General features: G+C 40.8%; 1 protein-coding gene across 6 annotated transcripts in view; it reads right to left on the reverse strand.

The window, feature by feature from the left end:
* LOC111535634 (histone demethylase UTY) overlaps positions 1-17,046 on the reverse strand; it is a 227,888-nt gene that overhangs the window by 84,968 nt on the left and 125,874 nt on the right. For all 6 annotated transcript variants that reach the window (XM_026451718.2, XM_026451717.2, XM_026451716.2 and 3 more), the window contains one exon: positions 2,652-3,424. In XM_026451718.2, coding sequence (XP_026307503.1) covers positions 2,652-3,424 — 773 coding nt within the window. The remainder of the gene's footprint in view (positions 1-2,651; positions 3,425-17,046) is intronic.

The following is a 17,046-nucleotide window of genomic DNA, read 5'->3' on the forward strand; positions in this document are numbered from 1 at the left end:
TTCCCTTTGAAAACTGGCACAAGACAGGGATGCCCTCTCTCACCACTCCTATTCAACATAGTGTTGGAAGTTCTGGCTAGGGCAATCAGGCAAGAGAAAGAAATCAAGGGTATTCAGTTAGGAAAAGAAGAAGTCAAATTGTCCCTGTTTGCAGATGACATGATTGTATATTTAGAAAACCCCATTGTCTCTGCCCAAAATCTCCTTAAGCTGATAAGCAACTTCAGCAAATCTCAGGATACAAAATTAATGTGCAAAAATCACAAGCATTCTTATACACCAGTAACAGACAAGCAGAGAGCCAAATCAGGAATGAACTTCCATTCACAATTGCTTCAAAGAGAATAAAATACCTAGGAATCCAACTTACAAGGGATGTAAAGGACCTCTTCAAGGAGAACTACAAACCACTGCTCAGTGAAATCAAAGAGGACACAAACAAATGGAAGAACATACCATGCTCATGGATAGGAAGAATCAATATCATGAAAATGACCATACTACCCAAGGTAATTTACAGATTCAATGCCATCCCCATCAAGCTACCAATGAGTTTCTTCACAGAATTGGAAAAAACTGCTTTAAAGTTCATATGGAACCAAAAAAGAGCCCGCATTGCCAAGACAATCCTAAGCCAAAAGAACAAAGCTGGGCGCATCACGCTACCTGACTTCAAACTATACTATGAGTCTGCAGTAACCAAAACAGCATGGTACTGGTACCAAAACAGAGATATAGACCAATAGAACAGAACAGAGCTCTCAGAAATAATACCACACATACACAGCCCTGACAAAAACAAGAAATGGGGGAAGGATTCCCTATTTAATAAATGGTCCTGGGAAAATTGGCTAGCCAGAAGTAGAAAGCTGAAACTACATCCTTTCCTTACTTATATGAAAATTAATTCAAGATGGATTGGAGATTTAAATGTTAGACCTAAAACCATAAAAACCCTAGAAGAAAACCTAAGTAATATCATTCAGGACATAGGCAAGGGCAAGGACTTCATGTCTAAAACACCAAAAGCAATGACAGCAAAAGCCAAAATTGACAAATGGGATATAATTAAACTACAGAGCTTCTGCACAGCAAAAAAAACTACCATCAGAGTGAACAGGCAACCTACAGAATGGGAGAAAAAGTTTGCAATCTACTAATCTGACAAAGGGCTAATATCCAGAACCTATAAAGCACTCAGTCAAATTTACAAGAAAAAAACAAACAACCCCATCAAAAAGTGGGCAAAGGATATGAACAGACACCTCTCAAAAAGACATTCATATAGCCAACAGACACATGAAAAAATGCTCATCATCACTTGCCATCAGAGAAATGCAAATCAAAACCACAATGAGATACCATCTCACACCAGTTAGTATGGCAATCATTAAAAAATCAGGAAACAACAGGTGTTGGAGAGGATGTGGAGAAACAGGAATACTTTTACACTGTCGGTGGGACTGTAAACTAGTTCAATCACTGTGGAAAACAGTGTGGTGATTCCTCAAGGATCTAGAACTAGAAATACCATTTGACCCGGCCATCCCATTACTGGGAATATACCCAAAAGATTATAAGTCATGCTGCTATAAAGCCACATGCACACGTATGTTTATTGCGGCACTATTCACAATAGCAAAGACTTGGAATCAACCCAAATGTCCATCAGTGACAGACTGGATTAAGAAAATGTGGCACATATACACCATGGAATACTATGCAGCCATAAAAAGGGATGAGTTTGCGTCCTTTGTAGGGACATGGATGCAGCTGGAAACCATCATTCTCAGCAAACTATTGCCAAGAACAGAAAAACGAAATACCACATGTTCTTACTCCCAGGTGGGAACTGAACAATGAGATCACCTGGACACAGGAAGGGGACCATCACACACTGGGTCCTATTGTGGGGAGGCGGGTGGGGGAGAGCATTAGGAGATCTACCTCATGTAAATGACAAGTTAATGGGTGCAGCACACTAACATGTCTCATGTATACATATGTAACAAACCTGCACTGTGGCTAACTAAAGGCAGGTCTACAAAAAAAAAAAGAAAATAATAATAAAAAAAAAAAAAAAAAAAAAAAAAAAAAAGAGTAGCATAATATAAGCAAGTCTTACCAAACTGGGTGATAAGTTAGAGCTGTAGAATGTTAAAAGTAGTGACAGGCCTTACTGATTATTAAGGCTAGTCTTTGCTTACATTTGAGAAAACATTTTGTCAGACTCTAGAAGTTACATAGTTTCCAGGAGAGACAGGAAATGCAGAGAAATTGCAGTCTATCATATACCAGGGCCTCTCAGGGGTTGGGGGCACAGGGAGGGAGAGCATCAGGACAAATACCTAATGCAGGAGGGACTTAAAACCTAGATGATGGGTTGATAGTTGATGCAAACCACCATGGCACATGTATACCTATGTAACAAACCTGCAGTTCTGCACATGTATACCAGAACTTAAAGGAAAATAAAGAAGAAAATAATTTTCAACATAATAAATTTCCTTTTGACACTGTTGTTTTCTGTGAGTGACTCTATAATCTTTTGAGCATGTTACATTAATTAATATATCACATAAACCTTTTAGTTGTCTGATCTGGCCAGAAGTTGACCATTTTCATTTTGTGATGAATTTTCCCACACTAACCTGAATGCTTTCAGAACTTCTGTTGAACTGGGGCATATGGACACTGACATTGATGGTATGATCTGAGAAGTAGACCTGTGGCTAACTAAAGGCAGATCTACTTTTGTAGAGCTCTGTGAGTTCTCCAGCCCCTCTCCATTGACTGTGTGTATTCCACTGTAAGGACTGTTAAGGCTGGTAACACTGTTTATGCTTGCCTGCTCAGTGGATTTAGGAGAAGGTGTTGCTGTGGAAATGGCTGAAGAGGGTGAAGAGGCAACAGAATGATCAGTCTTTGTATGAACAGCTGGGTGGATATTATTGACTTTGTCACAGGTTCCAGTACCCACATTGTCATTGGCTTTTCCAATCAACAAGGCAGAGAGCTGAGGATTGTCTGCAATTAATAAATTTGGTGAATCTCCATGGTTAGGACTGGAAACAGCATCTGCTATCAACTGATGAACATGATTAGAAAGTCCCTTGACATCAGCGCAGCCATTAGATGTGTCTCCAGTATGCCTGCTTGTTTCAGACACCAAGGATCTATTTTTTGAAGGCTTGCTCTCTTTGGTAAAAATAATGCCTTGATGTTCCCCTGAAGTAGCAATATGAGAGGAGAGGTGACTGTCAGCATTCCTCTGTGGTACTGAATTACTAGGCAGAGTGAGATGTTCATTTGGCTTCTTAATACCAGTGCTAGTTGCCTGCTGATACTGGGCAGACTCAGTGGAAAACACAGGTTGTTCTTCATTAGGTCCTGACACACATGAACTCTGACTCTTATGAAGCCCCTAAAAAAAAACAAAAATTGAAATTTAATGTCATGGAAGCTTGAATGCATATACAGAAAACTCTTGAGGATTAAAATGTTAAACACAAAGCCACCATAAAGAAACTAAATTTTGTGCAATGTAATTTAAGCCAAATCTCAAAATCATTTAAAAGTTCCCATAATCAACAGATTAAAGTGGTTAGTATTTTTAGAGAACATGATCTAACCTGCCTGCTTAATTTGATTTACTAATATGTGAATAATTTTCTTCCTATTAGGCTTTTTAAAGTTTAAATTGTTCAATTCTGACATACATTTTTAGCTGAATAAAAATTTATTTCAAAATTTAGATGTGGAAAAACATGTATAGTTATGTATGGTTATTATACTTAATACATGAAGTATATTTCAGGGAATACCATTTACAGTAAGCCACAGACTATGCAAAAACAGTCTCAATAAAACTAAAAGACCTGAAATAATAGAAAGTGTGTTTTCTGAAAAGAGAATTACATCAAATATCAAAAACATAAAATCCTATAAATACCCAAATGTGTGAAAACTAAAGAACAGAAATATAAATTTCCTATGGGCCAAGTTAAGAAATGACAAAATAAATTATATAATTCTTTGAACTTGATAAAAATAAAAGCACACCATGTAAAAATTTAGTTTAATGCAATACTTAGAAGGTTTTATACTTTCAAACACTTAGGTTGTCAAATAATAAAGGTCTAAGATCAAAAAGATAAAACACCAATTTAAGATGTTGTGGAAAGAGTATCAAACCAAAAATAAACACAAGGGAATAAATAACACAGGAAGGAAAAAAAATTACTGAAATAGAAAATACAAAACCAATGGAAAAAATTTGTTAAAAAATATATACAATGGGTCTTTGAAAGGATCAACAACACTTAAAAAAATCTTTACTGAAATATATCATACCAGTAAATATAAACTTAGCAAAGTACAAAGAAAAGAGATTATACTGTCAGAGATCTTACAAACAACATTTTAGGAAGAAATTATACTAATCTTACAAAAATCTTTTCAGGATATACAGCAGTACAGAGCTTTACTAAGTCATTTCAGAGAGCCAATGATACTCTAATACCAGTGAAAGCCAATAAAATGTATCACTGAGAAAAACATGTCCCTTGAATATAGACAACACGATCCTTAAAAACATATTAGCATGTCAAACCCAGCAATATATAAGAATTATGCACCAAGACAAATGAGGAGTTATCTTAGAAAGCAAGTAGGTTTACATGTGAAATCAAGCAATGTAATACCATACTATTAGAACAGTGACAAATAACAAAAAAGGTGGAGTTACATTTACCTATTTTTAGAACTTACTATAAAGTTATAGTGATCAAGGCTGTGTAGAATTGGTGTAAGAAAAACTATATACAGGAGTAGGACAAAAGAATCTACAAATGTATCCACATATAGATTGCAAATTAACTGTTGACACAGTTGCCAAGATGGGAAGAGTTTTACACAAATGATGCTGGAATAATCAAATATCCTTATGCAAAATGGATATTCTCACACAATGTACAAAAATTAAATGATTCAATTAAATGTATGAGATAGAGTCATAAAAATTAAATTATAAAACATAATATGATACCAAATAGATTGCAGAGGGTAAGCTCTAGAAAGTCAGTTAATTATGTTAATCTCTTTTTTTTTTTTTGAGACAGTTTTGCTTCGCTGCTCAGTCTGGAGTGCAGTGGTGTGATCTTGGCTCACTGCAACTTCTACCTGCCAGGTTCAAGTGACTCTTGTGCCTCAGCCTCCCAAGTAGCTGGGACTACAGGCACATGCCTCCTTGCCTGGGTAATTTTTTTTTTTTAATAGAAACAGGGTTTCATGGCTGGGGATGGTAGCGGCAGGCAGATCACCCGAGATCAGGAGTTTGAGACCAGCCTGGCCAACACGGCAAAAACCTGTCTCTAATAAAAATACAAAAATTAGCCGGGCAAGGTGGTATGTGCCTGTAGTCCCAGCTGCTTGGGAGGCTGAGGCTGGAGAATCGCTTGAACATGGGAGGCAGGGGTTGCAGTGAGCCAAGATTGCGCCACTCCACTCCAGCCTGGGTGATGCAGCAAGACTCTGTTTCAAAAAAGAAAAAAAAAAAAAAAAAAAAAAAAAAGAATTGGGTATATTGGCCAGGCTTATCTCAAACTCCTCACAAGTTGGTCAGAAAGGAAAACTGTTTCACGGATGGGGGAGGTATGTGAAATTGTGGGAAAGACATGGTCTTGGGAGAGACCAACTTGGGGTGTGACGTGGGGAGGCACAGATCTCTTAGCGTGGACTGTGTGCTCTGAGGCGAGTGTGGAAGAAACCAGACCTAGGACACTGTATACAGCCTATAGGACCAGCTCCACAGCTGCAGCTAGCTGTGAGAGGAATTAAGGCACACTCTTGGCTAAGCAGTGTCCTAACCTCCCATAATAGGACCTGGTCTGGTGGATCCAACAGTGAAAGTATGCTGTAAGTGGGGGGAAATAGGAGGAAAAATGTCAAAGCCCACTCCACTGGAGTGCATGCTGAAAAAAACTTTAAAAAGGTTTTAATGGTGATTATGGGATTAAGCTAACTCCACAGAAACAGAGAACACTTTGTGAGACAGACTGGCCATCTTTTAACATAGGGTGGCTAGCCAAAGGTACAACAGACAGGGAAATAATTGGCTGAGTGTCCTAGTTAGTTACTCAGGCTGGAGAACAGCCTGGGCACCCAGATCAGTTTTCCATATATTAACTTCTAGCTAAGTTTAATTCAAACCCACACTAAGTGACTGCAGGCCTGCTTTGAGACCTATTGTAAGACTCTAATGGCCCAGACAAAACCAGGAACCATAGAAAGAGACTGCAAGGCATCAGAAAAAGAAAAGGAGTCACAGGAAAAGCGGAAAAAAACTGTTCTACAGGCCCCACGTGAAGAGTTAGAAAGTGCATCCCCCTATGCACCAATTTATCCATCCTGGCAAGGAAGGCTTAGACAGGATGCTGTCCTGGCTGCCTCTGGAGATTCAGAGTCAGAAGAAAGCACCCCTCAGGCAACAGCACGCAGAGAGGAGCCAGAGTCCCTGCCTGAAAAGTCAAGGGAGAAACTCCAGGGGGATGAGGTCGGCTAGGTTGGGCTGTGCCCGAGCAATGCAGAGGCCCCTCTGAGAAACACCGGGACAAACTTATTTAAATGCACAGAATGAATTCCAAGGGGGAGAATATGTCTTCGTTTATCAGCCCTTCTCTACTACTGATCTCCTAAATTGGTGACAACATACTCCTTCCTATATAAAGAAGTCTCAGGTTGTTATAGATCTAATGCAGTCTACTTTCCTAACTTACAATCCTACCTGTGCTGATTGCAAACAACTTCTTCTGTCATTATTTAATATTGAAGAGTGCTGTGGAGTTATACAAGCCGCTTCCCAGTGGCTAGAGAACAATGTGTCTGCAGGCACAGGAGATATCAGGCAGTCTGCACAACAGGCACTCCCAATAGAGGGGGACCCAGGCTGAGACCTTGACCAGGCTCAAGGGCTACAAAGTTTGCAAAGGTATCGAGAGGCACTCCTAAATGGAATAAAGGTTGGAGTGAAAAAGGCCACCAATACCAAAAAGGTCTTAGAGGTCCTCCAGAAGCCAGATAAAAGTCCCAGTGAAGTTTATGAGAGGCTCTGTAAGGCTTAGCGGCTTTCCAAGCGATTTGATCCAGAGGCAGCGGGTAATTAGTGTATGGTTAATGTGGCATTTGTAAGCCAAGTGCGAGGAAACATAAAGCAAAAGCTTTAGAAGTTAGAAGGTTTTGAAGGCATGAATATTATCCAACTTATCCAAGTGGCTACTAAGGTGTTTGTAAATTGGAATGAGGAGGCCAAGAGAAAAGCTAGATGCAGAGCTAAGCAAAAGACTTGCTGGTCGCGGCCTTAGTTGGCAGAGAAACTGGTTTTGTGAGAGGGCATGGCAGTAGGAGAGGACAAGCTAGGCAAAACCAGGAAGCTAAGCCAGGACAAGAGGGCTGACCTAGGTTTGAGAGAGATTAGTTTGCAAGATGCAAGCAGATAGGACACTGTAAGAATGAATGCCCAGACAGAGAAAAGGATAAAGTCAACAATTAGGGACAAAACAGCTGGCCAGAATCCCCTGCCGATGGTCAAGGGGTTCACAAATCAGACACAGATCTAATCAGACTGGCAGGAATCAATAATTATTATGAGGACTGAGAAAGACCAGCCTCCATTTCATTAGGCCCTGAGGAACCTATGGTCTCAATGGAGGTAGGGGGCTGGAAAATGGACTTTATAGTTGACACTGGTGCAGAGCACTTTGTAGTAACTCAAGCAGTTGGGCCACTGTCTAAAAATTATGTCAATATAATTGGAGCTACAGGAGTAACAGAAAAGAGGCCTTCAATTCTAAAGGATGTAGGACTAGAGGACATGAAATCCAAAATGAATTTTTGTATTTGCCAAACAGTCCGGTTCCCTTGTTAGGAAGAGACTTATTCCAGAAATTGCAAGCAGAAATCTCCTTTACCTGAGAAGGTGACATGACTCTGAAACTAGGATAATGAAAAGCCAATGATAATGACCCTTATTATCCCCACAACAGAGGAATGGAGACTAAAGATGCATTTTGCCAGTGGGAAAATGAGGCAACGTATAAGAAATTATTTCTCAAGCTGCCAGGGGTGTGGGCAGAAGACAGTCCCCCAGAGTTAGCCATAAATCAGGTCCTATGGTAGTGGAACTGCTGTGGGACACTTACCAGTGCAAATTTGTCAGTATTCCATCCCAGCAAAGCCAGCCATGGGATTACAAAGGATATAGTCCGACTCCTTAAATTTGGATAATAGAAAGATGTGCCTCTTCTTGGAACACTCTACTGCTACTGATGTTAAAGCCCTCCAGAGACTCACCAGACGGCACAGGATTTGCAGGCCATACATAAGGTTGCAGCTACATCATATGCCATTGTGCTCAACCCATATACACTGTGTGGGTGAACTCTTGCTGACGCTGCTTGGTTTACATGCTTAGACATAAAGGATGGATTCTTCTGCATCTGACTAGCCCCTGAAAACCAGGCCATCTTTGCCTTTAAGAAGGGCTCATCATAGTATACTTGGACCAAACTCCCCCAAGGATTGAAAAACTCCCCAACCATTTTTGAGGACCCACTTGCCTCAGACCTGAAGGGTTTCATGCCACCAAGTGGCCGCCGTGTCCTGCTGCAGTACATAAATGACTTATGCACCCACAAAAGAAGAGTGTTTTCAAGGCACAGAAAGCCTCCTTCATATTCTGTGGGAGGCTGGTTATAAGGTGTGTAAGGAAAAGGCACAAATCTGTGGCCAAAGAGCAAAGTATCTTGGCTTTAACATCTCTCAAGGGCAGCGTGAGTGTGGATGTGAGTGAAAAGAGACTGTGACATTTCTCAACCTGACACTAGACAACAAATGCGGGAGTTTATAGGGGCAGCTGGTTTCTGTTGCATTTGGATTCCAAATTACTCGCTCTTGGCAAAACCATTGTATGAGAATATCAAAGTGGTGGAAAAGAACCCCTCCTGTGGGGAAAAGAACAGGATATGGCCTTCAAGGAAATCAAGAAGGCTTTGATCCAGGCCCTGGCATTGGGACTGCCAGACACGACAATGCCTTTTTACGTGTATGTCCATTGAAGAAAAGGAATAGCTACAGGAGTGTTGGTACAAACACTAGGGTCATGGTATTGGCCCGTGGCATATTTGTCCAAGAGACTAGACTTTGTGGATATGGGACAGCCACTCCATTTCAAGGCAATGGCAGCCTCTGCCCTGTTAGCAGAAGATGCTAACAAGCTCACATTTGTACAAAGGTTGATAATTCAGATGCCCCACACAATCATCACCCTGATGGAGCAGAGCGGGCATGGCTGGCTTTCTGACCCTAGGATGTTAAGATATCCAGTACTTTTGTGTGAAAACCCCTACATAAACTTGGAGACTGTGAATACTCCAAATCCAGCTACACTGCTGCCAACAGAATGGGCAGAGCACGGAAAGCTCCCATTGTGTTGCCCAGGGTATCACTGTTGTGTGGAAATGGTGGATGAGGTTTTCTCAAGCCGAAATGACTTAAAGGACCAGCCATTTAAAAACCCAGATGTTGAATACTTTACTGATCGAAGCAGCTTCATATCTGAAGGTGTCAGATGGACTGGATACGCAGAGAAACACTGAATTCAGTAGCTGAGGCCTGCCCTCTGCTGGTTGGAACTTCGACCCAAAGAGTTGAGCTAATAGCCCTCACTAGAGCATTGCTCTAGGCCAAAGTAAAGTCAGTAAACATCTATACTGACTCAAGGTATGCTTTTGCCACTTTGCATGTGCATGGCGCCATATATAAGGAAAGAGGATTATTAACTACTAAAGAAAAGGATGACAAAAATAAAAAGAAAATACAGCAGCTCTTAGAAGCTGTATGGGCTCCGAAAGCAGCAGCAAAGGGCATCAAATAGGAGGTGACGAAGCTAGAGGAAACAGGAAGGCAGACAGAGAAGTCAAAAGAGCTGCGATGATGGAGGTAACTAAGAAGGAAGAGGAAACCCTTACGATGCCCTTACTGGATGGAGCTTCCCCTTACAGAACCTTCTAACTACTCCTCCACTGAAAAGGCTTGGTTTGAGCAGGAGAGTGGAAGTTTCCAGAAAGGAAGTCAGTGAAAGTTCTCAGATGGGAAGCTTGCCATTCCAGAAGCAACAGCTCCCTGGTTCATAAAGCAGTTTCATCAAGGGAACACATATAGGAAAAACTGCATTATAAACTCTAGTAGGATGGCATTTCTATGTGCTGTACCTACCTGCCATCACTTGAGTCATTTGTGAGCAATGTTTAACTCGTGTCCATACAATCCACAGCAGGGGCCAACATAGCCCCCAGGGAATCAAGGAACTGGTCTACACCCTGTGAAAATCTGCTTGTGGACTTTACCAAGCTGTCTTGAGCAGGAGGCTACCGGTACATGCTACTATTTGTCTGCATTTTCTCAGGGTAGGTCAAGGCATTTCCCCCAGGACAGAGAAAGCTCAGGAACTAACCAGGATCTTACTAAAGGACATTATTCCTGGATTTGGACTGCCTCTAACTTCAGGATCAGACAATGGTCCAGCATTTGTGGCAGAGATAGTACAACAGCCAATGCAGATGTTAAAAATCAAATGAAACTGCAAACAGCTTATCGCCCACCGAGTTCTGGAAAAGTTGAAAGAATGAACTGGACACTCAAATAGCTGTTAAGACATTTTGCCAGGAAACTCATCTAAGATGAGATCAGGTGCTGCCCATGGTCCTTCTCCAAATGAGGTGCATCCTACTAAATTAACTGGGTATTCACCCTCTGAGATGGTGTTTGGCCAACCACCCACAATCATAACTCAGAAAAAAGGTGATTTAAAAGAAATCGGGGAATTAACCTTAAAAAGGCAAATGTAAGCCTTCGGTGAGGGCACGCAGGAAATATAAAGGTGGGTAAGAGAAAGAATATCTGTTAGCCTCTCAGATGCAGTACATCCCTTCCAATCTGGAGACTCTGCCTGGGTCAAACAATGGAACCACCTTAGGGCCTTTATGGGATGGTCCCCATATTGGGATCTTGTCTACCCCCACTGCTGTTAAAGTTGCAGATATCACACCATGAGTTCATCATAGCTGAATGAAATCAGCAGCGACTGCAACTCAGGACCAGTGGACCCATCAACAAAATTCAGACTACCCAACATAGCTGATTCTGCGGCAAAACCACGCCACTGCTGAAAAGGACAACTGCCCTGCTCTGACCACATCAGAGGTTGGTTGGTCCACGTATGGCTGAAGCTCAAGGAAACATCGAGCCCTGCTCTAGTCACATAACTGGAAGCTGACTAGTCTATGCACAGCTGAAGCCTGAGGAAGTCAATGATAGATAAGTAAGTGTGAACTGATTTTACAAGCATAGTTATACTCTTACTTGTACTCATTATTTTACTGTCATGTTATCTTTGCAAATGCTGCCAAGCTTTTTGCCCAGAAGGGTGCCCATACATAGTATAAATTTAATCGTATTAGTAATACTGAAGCTGCTGACACTTTCACCTATGGTTATAAAAGGGGACCAAGATAACTGTCATCACTGTATGATAGAAGCCTGGACCAGAAAAGGTATGACTAAAACTCTGTTACACCAGACCTACTCTTAAGTGTACAGGGATTCATACAGGAACTTGTGTCTATAACCAGACTAGTTAGTTGGTGATTCTGGAAACAGACAGTGCCAAGTATGTAATGACCCAGAGTTCTTGCCCTGTGACTTCTGGCGAATCCCTAATGCCATCATATACAAACTTCACAGAAATTGGGGTTGGTAAACTTGTAAACAAAGCAGAAGTATTCCCTTACTCACATAAAGGGCCTGTCTCCATGATATTTTGATGCCTGCCAAGCCACATATCTCAGTAAACTGAATAATATTGGGACCATCTGTAAAAATCTAGGACAAGAATGAGCAGCACAGCTGCCAAGGCCATAATAGGAGAGTCCAAAAAGGAGTGCGCTGATTGTGATAATCAGTGGACCACATATGAATTTATCAGCACCTGTACACAGGAAGGGTTGCTCTGTTTGCCAGCCAAACAGTGAAGATAGGAACTTGCAACCCACTCAATCTGACGATACCAAGGCCAAATATGCCTTTCTGGACTAAAGGGCATAAAGGGCTACTAATATTTGATCAGGAAGGAGCTCTCCTAGGACTTGGTATTCCTCTGGTCAACACCATGAAAACCCAAAGGACCCAAGTTGAAGTTAGCCCAATGCAATACTTTAGGTTTTATAAACTTTCAATGAACACTTTAATCCTGAAGTATCAAAAATTCAAATTCCTCATATATCAGCTGAAAACCTGTTTGCCCAGCTAGCCAAAAGTATTGCTAACAATTTAGGAGTTACTGTATGTTATATATGTGGAGGTACTAATATGGGAGATCAATGGCCTTGGGAAGCCAAAGAATTGATGCCACCAAGAAAATTTTACCATGCCTGAATTTGTTACACAATTCAGTGCAAATTCAAGTGTTCGTATTAAGGAACCCCATCACTGGAAAATACTGTATCGCCTGTTGGGACAAGGTCTTTCAGAACCAGGTAGGGGCAACAACTTGCCTAGGTCAACAATATTTTGGAAAATCTGGAAACAGAACACAATGGAGAAGTTTTATAGACAATTCCTCTGTGTCAGATTTAATCCCTTTTGCAGTTCCCAACACTAAATCAATCATGGTACCATAGTAATAGATGGATGACTACTTATTCCCTGTCTCCTGACACTTCTCATCAGAAGCATCCAATCCACCATAGATGCAATAGTACACAGACATACCACCACCCAAATAATGGCTCTGCAAAAGTACCAACCGGTGTCCCAAGATGAGTATGTACCCACTCAAGAAGAAATAGCTAACTGTGGTGCTCTTTACTAATCTACGTTTGTGTCGAGAAACCAAGGGGGGAAATGACGAAGGAATTAATGAAATCAACTGTAACTTATTATTATTAGTAGTAGAAATTTTAAAATCCTCTTAAAGTTGCTGCATCTTTAAGTTGTGACTCCCTCAACCTCCAACTATACTCAACTTAAAAGAGAACATGAACCGCCTGTCTTCTCTCTGTGATCAGTGGCCCTTATCTACTCGCCCCAACTCCACATTCCTCAAAGTTTATTACAGGCCCAGCAAGTTCCTGCTTACCTCCCTAGCACAGCTGCCGGGTCACAAGACTGATAAGTTTAGGTTGCAAGACATGATTTTCTCAAGATGTAAGAAATGTTGTAATGAATAACTGCCTTTGTTTCTTCCTTCTGTATCTTGCTTCTCGCCTTGTGTAGTTCCTGCCTTTAGATGTTTAAAAGTAGTAGGGCCGGGTGCGGTGGCTCACGCCTGTAATCCCAGCACTTTGGGAGGCTGAGGCAGGCGGATCACGAGGTCAGGAGATCGAGACCATCCTGGCTAACACAGTGAAACCCTGTCACTACTAAAAATACAAAAAGTTGTTAAACTATAACTGTTTTTTTTTTTTTTTTTTTTTGAGACGGAGTCCCACTGTGTCGCCCAGGCTGGAGTGCAGTGGCGCGATCTCGGCTCACTGCAAGCTCCGCCTCCTGGGTTCATGCCATTCTCCCGCCCCAGCCTCCGAGTAGCTGGGACCACAGGCACCCGCCACCATGCCCGGCTAATTTTTTGTATTTTTAGTAGAGATGGGGTTTCACTGTGTTAGCCAGGATGGTCTCGATCTCCTGACCTCGTGATCCGCCCGCCTCAGCCTCCCAAAGTGCTGGGATTACAGGCTTGAGCCACTGCGCCCAGCCGGTTGCCTGTCTTTTAATAAGCCATTACTTTTTGGCTGATTGGTTTCACAAGTGCTGGTCAGCATTTTATTCCCCAGTAGACAAGCAGGAAGGCTAGAGAGGCTTGGCATTGAGTATTTTCTGTCTGTCATTTAGTTATAATAAAACCCTGGATGTGTTAGGCTCTGGCCAAATACTCCAGTAATTTCCCAGAGTCATGCCTTTTAAAGAACGGATGCTCAGGAAACATTTCAGAATGTTTACTTTGCCCCTTTTCCTGTTAGAAGAGGTAGAGGTGTGTTTTCTAATCTTTTTTGTAAGATCCTTTTAGGGCTTCTGGAGGTAAAACTTAGAAAAATGTGGAGGTTCCCTAAGAGTTGGCCTCCCTGAAGCTTCTAACTCTCAAAAACTGAGCATCCAGCAATTTTTCAGTTACAGTCTAGGTTTTTCTCTTAGTGGTTCCAGCAGCAGTTTGTGTTCATAGCCATCTGCTCTGGTAAGTTATGATACTATGGTAAGGTGTGAATCTGTCTGCCTTTGTGTTCAATTTGGGTGACAACAGTAAGTTAACCAGTCACTTCCCTTCTCTTAACCCTGGGTAACTTACCACCAATCTGTTTTCTGTGCATATGGATTAATGTATTACAACCAGTTTATACACATGGAATAATATAGTATGTGACCTTTAGTTTCTTAATTCTTTCACCCGCCATTGTGTTTTCAAAGTTAGGGAATATATCCTGTTAATAACCCTTCTAAAATGAAAGTTGAATAGTGCTGAGCTACCATTCAGTTTTCTTTTGTTAGCTTTTGATCAATAGGAATTGAGTGAGGAAAATAAGAAATTTGTGTCAAACAGGCAGTTTGTACAATCTACCAGCTTTTTCTTTTGATTTCCTCTTGATTTCTGTTATAGCTATGTCCTGATCATCATAGAAAAGTTAGCTCCTCAAAAGAATTTATACTCTTTTAGAAATAAGTATTATTCAAAAAAACTAGCCGGGCGTGGTGGCGGGCGCCTGTAGTCCCAGCTACTCGGGAGGCTGAGGCAGGAGAACGGCGTGAATTCAGGAGGCGAAGCTTGCAGTGACCTGAGATCGCACCATTCCACTCCAGCCTGGGTGACAGAGCGAGACTCCATCTCAAAAAAAAAAAGAAAAATATTATTTGTATTGTTGTATTATTATATATTTTTTCCTTATAGTTTTGATTAATGGTTGGATAAAGGCACCCATGTGGAAATCCACAGATACAAAGGGCTGATTGTATCTTCTTTATTCTCTCAGATCCTCCTCTAGGAGTTTAATCAAACATCACAATCTCAAGGATATCAGCTTTTCACTATCTTTTTGTTCATAATTGTGTCCTATTGTCTCCAGCGTTCTCTGCCCTCTTCTCGGATACATTTTTCTATAAGGTGTTTATCAAAACATCACCTAATATTATATATTCTAAATTATTTCATTTCCCTTTTGTCTACTTTATCAGCTGGGTAAAATAGGGCATTAGGGTATTTTTATTCTGTTTCATCCCTTGAGCCTGAAAAAGTTAGATGTGGCCAAACCAGGTACTCAATAAAAATGGCTTCAAGGAACAAAAAGCTACTATTCAGTCTAAAACAGAGACTGTCCATCCTGAAAGTATTTGAAGATTTTTTAAAATTTATTTTTAAAAAATTTATTATTTATTATTTCTAAAAATTTATTTTGAAGTGGTTAGTTTTTTTACACGTCAGAATCGGTAGGGTAAGAAGCTCAGTTATTTTATCACACAAAATGTTGCGGGACAATCAAGACTGGAGAGACTGAAAAAGGTTCAAGAGAATTTATTAAGGTGATCACCAGCTCAGCTGGACAGATGTCTAGAAACTCTGAGTTCCAAACAAAGAGGTTTTCCTACTTTTTTTTTTTTTTTTTGACACAGAGTCTCACTCCCTTGCCCAGGTTGGAGGGCAGTGGCACAAGCAATCTTCCTGACTTGGCCTCCCATAGTGTGTAATTAAAGGCCTGAGCCACTGCATCAAGCCACATCTCTCCCTTTAAATCCAAAGCTGGAACAATTAAAGTTAGTGAGGAAGGCATGTCCAAAGCTAAGACAGTCGCAAAGTGAGCCCTCTTGCACCAGTTAGCTGAGTTGTGAAGGCCAAGGAAAGTAAAACTACTACTCCCGTGGACATACAAATGTTAAGAAAGCAAAACCACCTTATTGATGATATAAAGAAAGTTTTAGTGGTCTGCATAAAGGCTTTCATCACTGACAACATTCCCTTAAGCCAAAGCCTAACCCAGAGAAAGGGTCTAAACCCCTCCTTCACATCTATGAATGCTGACTGTGGTGAAGAAGCTGCAGAAGAAAACTCTGAAGCCAGCAGAAGTTGGTTTATGAGGTACAAGGAAAGAAGCCATCTCCATAATATAAATAAGTGCAAGGTAAAGCAGTAAGTTATCCAGAAGACCTAGCTAATATCACAAATGAAGGTGGCTAAACTAAACAACAGATTTTCAGTGAAGATGAAAGAGCCTTATAATGGAAGATGATGTGATTTAGGACTTTTCTAACTAGACAGAAGTTAACGCCTGGTTCCAAGGCCTCAAAAAGACAGACTGACACCCTTGTTAAAAGCTAAGGAGGCTGGTGACTATAAGCTGAAGGCAATGCTCATTATCATTCTGAAAATCCCATAGCCTTAATGCAGTATACTAAATCCACACTGACTGTGCTTTATAAATGGGATAACAAAGCCTGTGTGATAGCCCATGCTGTAAAACAGCATGGTTTACTGGATATTTTAAGTCTATATGGATGGGTACTACTCAGAAAAAGGGATTCCTTTCAATATAATACTTCTCATTAAATATGCACTTGGTCATTCAAGAGCTCTGACAGATATAAAAAGAGATTAAATTTGTCTTCATGCCTAACACAGCATCTACTCTGCAGCTCATGGACCAAGAAGTAATTTTGACTTTAAGTCTTATTATCTAAGAAATACTTTTCATTTCATAAGTCTATATATAACTAACGCAGACAGCAATTCTCTAATAAAGTTAAGCAAAGGAAACAGAAAACTTTCTGAAATGGATTCACTATCACTCAACATGTCATTAAGGACATTCACGATTCATGGGAGGAGGTCAAAATGAACGTGGAAGAAGTTGATTCTAATCCTCATGGATGACTTTCAAGAGTTCAAGACTTCAGTTGAGGAAGGAACTACAGATGAAATGGCAAGAAAGTTTGATAAGTGAAGTGTGAAGA

Source organism: Piliocolobus tephrosceles, chromosome Y, assembly GCF_002776525.5.
Source record: "Piliocolobus tephrosceles isolate RC106 chromosome Y, ASM277652v3, whole genome shotgun sequence".
NCBI lineage: Eukaryota > Metazoa > Chordata > Mammalia > Primates > Cercopithecidae > Piliocolobus > Piliocolobus tephrosceles.